Source organism: Leptonychotes weddellii, chromosome 2, assembly GCF_054177405.1.
Source record: "Leptonychotes weddellii isolate Sample4059 chromosome 2, ASM5417740v2, whole genome shotgun sequence".
In the NCBI taxonomy this organism is placed as follows: domain Eukaryota; kingdom Metazoa; phylum Chordata; class Mammalia; order Carnivora; family Phocidae; genus Leptonychotes; species Leptonychotes weddellii.
Genome location: NC_138370.1, coordinates 137,429,101 through 137,440,659, shown reverse-complemented (window position 1 = coordinate 137,440,659; position 11,559 = coordinate 137,429,101). Strand labels below are relative to the sequence as shown.

The window sequence follows — 11,559 nt, the reverse complement described above, 5'->3', positions numbered from 1 at the left end:
TTTTTTTATTTTTTTTTTTTTAAGATTTTATTTGTGAGAGAGAGAATGAGAGACAGAGAGCATGAGAGGGAGGAGGGTCAGAGGGAGAAGCAGACTCCCCTCTGAGCAGGGAGCCCGATGTGGGACTCGATCCCGGGACTCCAGGATCATGACCTGAGCTGAAGGCAGTCGCTTAACCGACTGAGCCACCCAGGCGCCCAACTCCATGTTTTCTAAAAGGCCTAGAGAACATATAGCAGGTACCTCTCCTCTTTCCCTTTGTGTTGGTCATTTTGGCGAATTGCTGGAAGATGCGGTTCTGGCCGAAAGGTAAAACAGCTCTTAATAAGAATGTCAGTCACTTCGGGCGCCTGGGTGGCTCAGTTGATTAGGCGACTGCTTTCAGCCCAGGTCATGATCCTGGAGTCCCAGGATCGAGTCCCACATCAGGCTCCCAGCTCAGCAGGGAGTCTGCTTCTCCCTCTGACCCTCTCTCCTCTCATGCTCTCTCTCTCTCTCAAATAAATAAATAAAATCTTAAAAAAAAAAAATGTTAGTCACTTCTCAGTTGATAGATCAGAGGGACATTTTTCAAACCTTATCCAGACCCTGTGGTAGTCAACATTGTTGATTACTTCCTCTTGGAAGCTCACTCCTTCCTTCTGCCACATAACTCTCACGTAATTCTTCTTACCTGTCTGACATTTCTTCTCATTCTCTTCTATTCGTATTATTTCTGGAGGATTCCATCTCTTCTCCATGGCTTCAGGTACTGTTTGTATGTGGATGACTTTGAATTTATATTTCCAGTCCAGATGTCTTACATATCTAACTGCCACTGGACAACTTCACTTGGATGTGCTCTAAGCTACTCAAACTTGTCACTGCCCAGACTGAGCTATTTTCCTTTACTCATCCACCTTCCTAATCTGCTTTGTCCTGTGTTCTCCATCTCAGTGAGTGGTATCCCCCCTTGTGTTGTTGAAGCCAGAAGCCTGGGCATCATTCTTGATTCCTCTCTTCTGCCCCCATCATCTAATAAGCCACCAAGTCCTGAGGATTCTGTCTCCTAAATATGTCAAATCTGGTCAGTTGTCTGTCACCTCTGCCACAATTTTTAGTTCGGGCCACTACCATCTCTTACCTAGGTTACTTCTCCAGATTCTCAACTGGTTTGTGTGCTCCAGGTTTCTTTCCTTTCCATTCACTGTCCATACTATGGCCATAGTGATCTTTCAGAAATGAAAATCTGATCTAGCCACACCCTTGTTAAAATCTTAGGGTGGTTCCTCAAAGCTCTGTTGGTAAAGACCAGTCTCTTTAACCACTCCAACTTCACACTTCATGCTTCAGCTACATTAGCCTTCTTTCATTCCTTCAATAGCTTTCATTTTTTGGAGTCTTTTGTGCAAATTGTTTTTTCTTTTTGAAAGACTACTTTCTCTACCCCTCCCATCCTCACCCTTTCCTTTTGCCTGGTTTACTCCTATTTATTCATACATGAGGTCTCTGCTCAGCTCAGCTTTTGGGAAATCTACCCTAACGTTGTTCTTCATCTTAATTGACTTCATCTTGTTTGTATCCCTCCAGTAGGTGATAATCTCCCTGAGGATACAGTCATCTTTTATCTTATTGAAAGTTGTGTTTCCAATGCCTGGGATATAGTAAATACATTCAATAAGTATTTGATGAATGGGAATGGATGAATGAGTAAATGAGTCTCCTTCGTGGAGTCATTTTTTTTTCACATGACTCTAATAGAGGTTTTCCTTAATATCCTGCCTTTAGTCTTCTTCTCTATGGAAGCTGTCCGTATGCTACCAACCACTTGTTAATGATTCTTAGCTTTTTGTAATTTAGACCCCTTATTTGAGTTTTATATTTATAGCCAGTTGTTTACTGCAGGTATTTAAAGGGATAAATGATTCACAAGTGTACCTAAAGCTAACCTCCTCATTTCTCTCTTTTTCCCACCTTCTTGCTTCTCTATGTGGCTGTGATATTAACCTCTAATCTGTCATCAAAGCTAGATATCTCTGAGCTATTTTAGATACCTTTGTTTTTCTTACCACTCCCCCCCGCCGTGTATAGGAATCAGTAATTCCAATTTGTTCAAGAAGCATTTATTATATAATTTGTTTTGAACATGTATTAAATTTTGAATTGAAAGCTCTTAAGTTTTACAGGCTATATAAGTTAGAATATAAAAACAAAAATACAGCACACTTCTCTTTTACATAAGATGATGAGACCAATAGCAGAGGACCAGTGCACTCTGATTTTTCAAATCCCCTATTGTTCAGACTACTATTGCTGCATAACTACCCTAAAATTTGGCTGCTTAAAAATTAATGTGCTCATGGATTCGGTGGGTTAGGAATTTGGATAGAGCATAGTAGGAATGACTTGTTTGCTCCGTGATGTCAGTGGTTCAATGCAAAGACTCAAAGTTTGGGTGTTGACAACTGGGGCCTTGAAGATCTAGAGTGTTTATTACTCAGATGTCTGGCACCTAGCCTAGCAGGACTCAAGGACCAGGATTGACGGGAGCATCTGTAAGTGTCTTCTCCATATGATTTGGGCTTCCTTGTACTATACAAGCCTTAGAGTAGTAGGACTTAACTAATGGCCACTCAGAGTTCCAGAAACACATGTTTCAGTAAACAAGGTGGAATTGCATTGCCTTTTCTTACCTAGCTTTTTAAGTCATGTAGTGTGGCTTCAGCTGCTTTCTTTTAGTTATGGCAGTGTCAGAGACCCACCCAGATTTAAGGGGAGGAAAAATAGACCCCTGTATCTTGATGGTAGGCATATCAAGATGACATTATAAAAGAACATGTGAAATGAAGCTATAGTTGTGGCCATCTTTGGAAAATACAGTCTGTCATACCTTTACCTGTATTAAATGTTGCTGTAATAAACCACTGTACCTTAGGGTATTGCCCAGCTATTGGAACCCTTCTCTGGCTTTACTTCCTTACCCTAATCTTTCACTCCAGTCTCTGAAGAAGACTACATGCTTGCTCCTAGTTATCATTATAGTTAGCTATTAACGAGAATTACGTGGACTTCCTGCAGAAGATGGAATATTAACAAATTCACACAACTTATACTAAACCTTTGTAGTGTATACTGGGAGAATACCTATGTGACGTAGACCTTTGTATACATAGATGTGTACCTGTGTATATTGTAATATATTAGTAATTCAATTAAGTGAAAGTTTAGAAAAGTGGGGTAAAAGGATTGCTTTTTATTTAACAGAGAGTAAATATGTTTCTGCTACTTCAAATCATAGCGAGATGTTAACTATTAGCATTTTATTGCACACGGGTACAATATTTTTGGTTTTTGCAGACATGCAATATGATGAAGATGATGATGAAATCACCCCAGACTTGTGGCAAGAAGCATGCTGGATTGTAATCAGGTAACTTTTGAGACCAAACTTAGTAAGCCTTAAAAGGCACAATAACCTATAAAGGGATTTCCTGCTTATTCTTTTCTTGAAAATTAGATGTTTATATGAATATGCTACATGAGAACTGGTTTCTCTATTTATGTATTTAACTTGAACTTTTAAAGTATTTCAGACTTAAGTAAAGTTACACAAAGAATTCATATATACATTTCACTCAGGTTCCCTAGATGTTAACCTTACATACTTTCTTTGCCTTTTTTTCCCTTTCTCTGAATATTTTTTTCCTGAGACATTTGAGAGTAAGTTGCAGACCTAAGAATATTCTTTTACATAATCATAAGTCATCAAAATCAGAAAATTGATATTAATACAATAATTTAATCTACAGATCTTACCCAAATTTTGCCAGTTGTCCCACTAATGTTGTTCATAGCAAAATACATTTTTTTCTCATCCTGGATCCATCCTAGGATTACATATTGCATTTAGTTTTCATGACTTATTTTTTGTCTCCTGTAATTTAGAACAGTTCCTCAGTTTTCCTCTTTTTTTTTTTTTTTGACCTTGGCATTTTTGAAGAATACAGGCCAGTTGCTTTTTAGAATGCCCCTCAGTTTGGGTTTTTCTGATGTTTCCTCATAATTAGATTCAAATGATTACTTTTGGCAGCAGTGATGTTCTCTCTGCAGTCTATCAGGAGGCATGTGATGCCCATTTTTTTCCATTACTGGTGTTTATTTTTGGGTTTTCTTATTATTTTAAATGGATAAAGTTACATTAGGTTGTGTTTCAGCCGAAATTCCCATCCAATTCTAAGTGTTAATTAAAATGTAACAAAACTCAGAAGCCTTACATGTAGGTAAGAAAAATAACTTTCTAAGTATTGAAGTAACATCTTGCTGTGTTAGGATATAAAATGCTACACAACTCTGCTCTTTTATCAAACTGACAATTGCTGTCTATATAGTAACGGAATGCTGTCTCTTTGAGCCCCTTCATCTCCAAGATGCACATCCTCTTGGTTGACAGTCTCTTCCTTTTCAAAGAACATATGCTTCCAACATTGTACCAGTTGTATTTGGAGTATAACTGAACCTTCTTGAACCTTGTTTTATTAAAAATATATTGAGATTTTGAGATGTAGATGTATATTTTTACTACTAAACATGGGCTATAAAAACTTCGTATTAAGGGGCTCCTGGGTGGCTCAGTCGTTAAGCGTCTGCCTTCGGCTCAGTCATGATCCCAGTGTCCTGGGATCAAGCCCCGCATCAGGCTCCCTGCTCTGTGGGAAGCCTGCTTCTCCCTCCCCCACTCCCCCCCCCTCCCCCTGCTTGTGTTCCCTCTTTTTGCTCTCTCTCTGTCAAATAAATAAATAAAATCTTGGGGGAAAAAAACAGTTTGAAGAAATGTTTCAAAGGGGTTGGATGAAGGGCGCCTGGCTGGCTCAGTCAGAGGAGTATGCAGCTCTTGATCTTGGGGTCATGAGTTTGAGCCCCACATGGGCTGTAGAGATTACTTAAATAAATAAAACTTAGAAAAAGAGGTTGGATAAAACTTATAAAGGACATTTATATTAGTGCTTCCTTATAGTTTTTTTGTTGTGCTTTAATTATTTTACCCATAAGTCTTGTTTGCTGAAACTTAACAAATTCTACAAAGAAACCTGGTCTCACCCTGTTTTTGGATAACTCATAGTATCTGTATAATGATGTGCTTATAGTGGTTGGTATTTAACAATTGATTATTTGTTGGATTTAATTATAATGAAAATGAGGAAATATGCTAGAAAATCACTGACTTGTAACTGGTTATAAACTGCAATATTTTCCCAGTTCCTATTTTGATGAGAAAGGCTTGGTCAGACAACAGCTGGATTCTTTTGATGAGTTTATTCAGATGTCTGTTCAAAGAATTGTGGAAGATGCCCCACCTATAGACCTACAAGCTGAAGCTCAGCATGCTAGCGGAGAAGTTGAAGAACCGGTAAGATGGTTATTCTAATAAAGTAACATATGTGAAAGAAGAGTTTTGATTTGGAACTTCAGTCCTTTTCTCACCTGGCCTACAGGTAAAAGAAAAAAAAGTAGGTGTTTTAGCAGGGTACTTACAGCATCTTTTACCTTACAGTTCCTGATTTCTTCTTTTTTTTTTTTTTAAGATTTTATTTATTTATTTGAGAAAGAGAGAGAGAGCATTGGGGGGGGAGGGTCAGAGGGAGAAGCAGACTCCCCGCCGAGCAGGGAGCCTGATGTGGGACTCGATCCCAGGACTCCAGGATCATGACCCCAGCCGAAGGCAGTCGCTTAACCAACTAAGCCACCCAGGTGCCCCCCCCCCCGATTTATTCTTACTAATGAAGAGATACATTTTTGCAAGTAATCCAAAACCCTAATCCTTATTCAGATAGTAGGGATTTAGTTGGGGAGAGAGAACTTAGAAATACGATGAACTAGTAGGAGAAGCAAGCCACAAATAGTCATATTGCTTCAGAAAGCCTTTTTTCTTTCACAGTAAGTAATCATGAAAGAAAATGTATTTGAAGGACTTTTCTCCTTCTTATCTTTTGTAAGGAATACATTATTATAACAATATAAGAGATAATAAAAGAAAATCACCCAAACATACCAGCTATTTTAGTTTTTCTAAATTCCTCACAGTCTTTGGTTACACATGTGTATGTTCTTAGCATTGTTAAAATCATAACAAGGGTATAATTTTATAATCTGGTTTTACATGAGTGATTGTAAAGAAGTATATAGTCCAAAGTAATAGCTGTCCCTAGTTTTTGAGAAGAGAGATGGAGAAACTGAAAAACAAAGTGAGTCAGGGAGAGCCCCAGTTCAGTCTTTTTTTTTATTTGTAGTTAAGTTCAGTCCTTTTCTGTAGCTAATCTCCTAAGGGCTGATCTATTCTCATTCTGGTTCGAGATGCTGCATAGACTTTTGCTCTTAAGAACAAAAATAATCAGCTCTTCTGGCATTGTGCTGGAAAAATGGGCTTTTTTTTTTTAATGGCATTTTCTCTTCCTCGTATTTGCAAAACAAAAGAGATAATAATATAACAGACTCAAAGTGCCACTACTATTAAGTAAAATCGAGGAAGAGATCTGAGGCTGGAGTATCAGAACTTGGTGGAGGGGCGCCTGGGTGGCTCAGTTGTTAAGTGTCTGCCTTCAGCTCAGGTCATGATCCCAGGGTCCTGGGATCGAGCCCCGCATCAGGCTCCCTGCTCCGTGGGAAGCCTGCTTCTGCCTCTCCCACTCCCCCTGCTTGTGTTCCCTCTCTGGCTGTGTCTCTCTGTCAAATAAATAAATAAAATCTTTAAAAAAAGAAAAGAACTTGGTGGAAAAGATGGGGGGAGACTTAAGCTGACCATGAAGGGCAAGGTAGGACTTGTCCTAGTAGAGAAAAGATACTTAGGAGGTTCAGCAAGAAAATACTTGGTATTATTTGGCTTGGGGATGGAATGACCACAATAGTCAGTATATGATTTTTGGCTTGATCTGTGTTTGATAGGTGTTAGTGGAAGTTAAGATAGAATGAGATTGTCACAGGCTTTGGATGTCATTAGGAATTGTTGAAAGATTGTCAAAGAATGTACATAAAGCATTATTTTAGGAAGGTTACTTTGGAAATGGTTTTTAGTTGGGAGTGGGAAGAGGCTAGAGACAGATAAAAACCTTTGAATAGCCTAGGCTTAAGATAATAGTGTTCTAGGGGCGCCTGGGTGGCTCAGTCGTTAAGTGACTGCCTTCGGCTCAGGTCCTGATCCTAGGGTCCTGGGATCGAGCCCTGCATCGGGCTCCCTGCTCCACGGGAAGCCTGCTTCTCCCTCTCCCACTCCCCCGCTTGTGTTCCCTCTCTCGCTGTGTCTCTCTCCGTCAAATAAAATCTTTAAAAAAAAAAAAAAGATAATAGTGTTCTAGACTAGGGTGATGGTAGAAATAAGGAGTAGAGGGATGGCTTCCCTTTGGTTCATTATCACCACCAGTTCTTTCTGCCCTTTATCTACTCCAGTTTGGGGAACTTGGGTGTTAATTACGGTTACTGGTCTGTTTAGTCCCATTGTCTCTTTGAGATTTGGTTTAGAGAGAAACCTACTATCCATTTATTTCTGGAAAGTCCTCATGGATCTTGTTTTGGGGAGCGAATAGATATTAATTGAAAACTTTTTTTTTTTTTTTTTGAGTGGGCTGAGCTATAGTCAGGGTTGGAAGTTGGAAGTTCTCAGTCCTTTATAGAGTAATTAGGGTTTTTTTGTATATTGAAGAGTTAGGTTATTTTTTTGGTGTTTTGTTGAATAGATTAGAGCATGGTCCTAATTGTCTGAATTTATCTTTTCTGGTAACTTTCTACTTATGGTCTTAACCAAGGAGAGGGCACATAAAACTATATAGATTATTGGGCGCCTGGGTGGCTCAGTTGGTTAAGCGACTGCCTTCGGCTCAGGTCATGATCCTGGAGTCCCGGGATCGAGTCCCGCATCGGGCTCCCTGCTCGGCAGGGAGTCTGCTTCTCCCTCTCCCACTCCCTGTTTGTGTTCCCTCTCTCGCTGTGTCTTTCTCTGTCAAATAAATAAATAAAATCTTAAAAAAAAAAAAACAAAACTATATAGATTATTTACACAAATCCTTTTAATTATTTGACACAGAGCATATGAGATATGTGCATCGTCTTTATTTACTTGGGATATTTTAAGACTGTCTTTTGTCTTAAGAAAGCAATTAAGTATTCAACTTGACATCTATGGAATATGGATATTGGCTTTGGAGAGTCCTTGTATTAGTAAAGTGGGTTAAGTTCAGCAGTTTCTAGAGCTGCTTCTAGTCAAAATGTTAATGTTGATTAAAATGGAATTATTAAAACTTTTATGGAAAAAAGTTACCCTTTTCATGTTTTTTGGTTTCCTTTTAGCCAAGATACTTGCTGAAGTTTGAACAAATTTACCTCTCCAAACCTACCCATTGGGAAAGAGATGGTGCTCCTTCACCAATGATGCCAAATGAGGCCAGATTAAGAAATCTCACGTAAGAATTTTTCCAACAATTGATATTGAAATACAGTTCAGAAAATGTAATTTTGACCAGTTCAATTGAGAGTTTAGCAAATACGTTACTATAACTTGTGATCTTACTTTTGTTTCTAAAGGTATTCTGCTCCACTTTATGTTGATATAACAAAAACAGTCATTAAGGAAGGTGAAGAACAACTTCAAACTCAACATCAGAAAACTTTTATAGGAAAAATTCCAATTATGTTGCGTTCAACTTATTGCCTGTTGAATGGCTTAACAGATCGTGATCTTTGTGAGTTAAATGAATGCCCCTTGGATCCTGGTGGATATTTCATTATTAATGGATCAGAAAAGGTATAAGCATTATTTAAAGAAAATTACAATATCATAATTAAGATTTAAGTTATGAAAGTTCAAATTAAAAAGTAAATTTGGATACAGAATAACCTGGAAGTGGTAATTGAATTATTTAGGGGGTGACAGCTAAACTTACGTAAACCAGAATTTTATTTAGCTATATATGATAAACACTAGAAATTTGGTGTTGTTTGAGCTTATGTGTTTCTGTGAAGCATTTATGTAAAATGGAGTTTGTAAAGTTCAAGAATTGATGTTTCAATGAGCCCATGTGATCAGATTAAATTAAGATGCAGATTTTACTCTTCTTTCTACTTCAAAGACCTGTGGGTTTTATGGCATAACTTTTTTGTTGTCCATATAGGTTCTGATTGCTCAAGAGAAAATGGCAACAAACACAGTCTATGTGTTTGCCAAAAAGGATTCTAAATATGCCTACACGGGAGAGTGTAGATCATGTCTGGAGAATTCTTCGCGACCCACCAGTACTATTTGGGTTAGCATGCTGGCAAGAGGGGGACAGGTATGGACTGGAATATGATACTGTTTGGATTTATTTTTTTTTGTCTAGTCTTATAATTTATCAGACTGCATTCTTAGTCAAAAAAGTTTTTCTGGAGTATATTGTCAGTGTTATATGTAGGTGTTTTATTATTTACTTATTGCTAGTAGCAAATTACTCCAGTAGCAACATTTATCATCTCACAGTTTCTGTGAATCCAGAATGGGGGTGTGGCTTCACTGGGTCCTCTGGCTGAGCATCTTTTACAAGGCTGCAGTCAAGGTGTTTGCCTGACCTGCAGTAATGTTAATGCTCATTTCACATGGTTGTCTGCAGGATTCAGTTCTCTGTGGGCTGTTGAACTGAGAGACTCAGTTCTTTCCTGACTGTTGGCTTGAACCCTCAGTTCTTGGCCATGTGGTTCTCTTCCATGTAGCTGCTGACAACATGGCAGCTTGCTTCATCAGGGAGAGTAATTGACAGGAGCCATAGAGAGAACAAGCAAGATGGAAATCACAGGCTTTTATAACTTAATCTTAGAAGCAGCGTCCTATCATTTTTATCATGTTCTCTTTGTTAAATGTAAGCCGGTATGTTCATCCCATTGTCAAGGGGAGGGAATTGCACAAGGCAATAAGAGTAGTAGGTGGGAGTCCTTGGGCACCATCTTAGAAGCTGCCTACCATGGGTATGTTACTTGTAATAATAATACCTGGCCTTGGGGCGCCTGGGTGGCTCAGTCGGTTGAGCGTCCTACTCTTGATTTTGGCTCAGGTTATGATCTCAGGGTTGTGAGATTGAGCTCCGTGTCGGGCTCCCTGCTCATTGTGGTCTCTGTGCTCAATGCGGAGTCTACTGGACATTTCCTCTCCCTCTCCCACTGCCCCTCCGCACACTACTGGAGCATGCTCTCTCTCTCTCTCAAATAAATAAATAAATGAAGTCTTTTTTTTTTTTTTAAGGTTTTATTTATTTGACAGGGAGAGCACAAGCATGGGAAGCTGCAGAGGGAGAGAGAGAAGCAGGCTCCCCACTGAGCAGGGAGCCGGACTGGGGCTTGATCCCAGAACCTTGGGCTCATGACCTGAATAGAAGGGAGACGCTTAACCAACTGAGCCACCCAGGCGCCCCAATAAATAAAATCTTTATAAAAAAAAATAGGGTAGCCTTTCTTGAATATTTGCTGTGTGCCTGTTTTGTTACTCAGATTGCTTGATTTTATGTTTACAACTATCTTCTAAAGTAGTTGTAATTGCCTCTTTAATTTCAGGTACGGTTTTTATTATATTTTGTTTTGAATAAGTCATACATGCACATTAAAATAGTTCAAAAGTAGAAAAAAAGAGTATACTATCAAAAGTAGTCTTCCTTTGACCCTTCCTTTCCCCAGAGGCAGCTGCTTTTGATAATTTCTCATGAATCGGTTCAGAAATAATCTTAATGCAAAAAATACAAATGGGAGCATGTGATACACACTGTTTGAACTTTGCTGGTATCCTTTAAAAACATGTTTAGATGAGCACTTGATCATTATTTTGGAGCTGTTATATGCCATATGTAGATGTAGCATAATTTATTTAACCTTTTCCCTTTTGATGGACATTTAGGTTTCTACTCTTGTGCCTTGCAAACAGTTTTGTAGAGCCTAGTACCACCTTTTTAAGTCTTACAAAAATGAAAAACTTGAAGATTAGAGCATTTTAACTACCTGAAGTTAAACACATATGTAGAATAGGTGTTTTAAAGAATTAAAATGATTTTTACTTGTAAATAGAGGTAGAATGGGGCCCAAGTACAAGTGTTTGGAAAAGATCTCAGGTGTAATTGATGTACAGTCTTTGTTGAGAAGCATTGGCCTAGATCATGAGCGCAAAGAAATGAAAACAGTATATTAAATTATCGTGGCAGCTATGGGCAAAATGAATGAATTAAAGGCAGAGAAAGGAAAATCATCTGGCGCACCTGACTGGCTCAGTTGGTAGAGCCTACAACTTTTTTTTTCTTTTTAATTTTTTATTGTTATGTTAATCACCATACATTACATCATTAGTTTTAGATGTAGTGTTCCATGATTCATTGTTTGTGCATAACACCCAGTGCTCCATGCAGAATGTGCCCTCTTTAATACCCATCACCCGGCTAACCCATCCTCCCACCCCCCTCCCCTCTAGAACCCTCAGTTTGTTTTTCAGAGTCCATTGTCTCTCATGGTTCGTCTCCCCCTCCGATTTCCCCCCCTTCATTCTTCCCTCCTGCTATCTTCTTCTTTTTTTTTTTTCTTAAC

At 38.7% G+C, this 11,559-nt stretch overlaps 1 protein-coding gene across 1 annotated transcript in view; it reads left to right on the top strand.

The window, feature by feature from the left end:
* Positions 1–11,559, top strand: part of POLR2B (RNA polymerase II subunit B) — a 45,181-nt gene that overhangs the window by 3,382 nt on the left and 30,240 nt on the right. Inside the window, exons 2-6 of the mRNA XM_006730828.3 lie at positions 3,337–3,409; positions 5,236–5,386; positions 8,317–8,429; positions 8,551–8,770; positions 9,138–9,296. Of these exons, the coding sequence (XP_006730891.1) occupies positions 3,337–3,409; positions 5,236–5,386; positions 8,317–8,429; positions 8,551–8,770; positions 9,138–9,296 (716 nt within the window). The remainder of the gene's footprint in view (positions 1–3,336; positions 3,410–5,235; positions 5,387–8,316; positions 8,430–8,550; positions 8,771–9,137; positions 9,297–11,559) is intronic.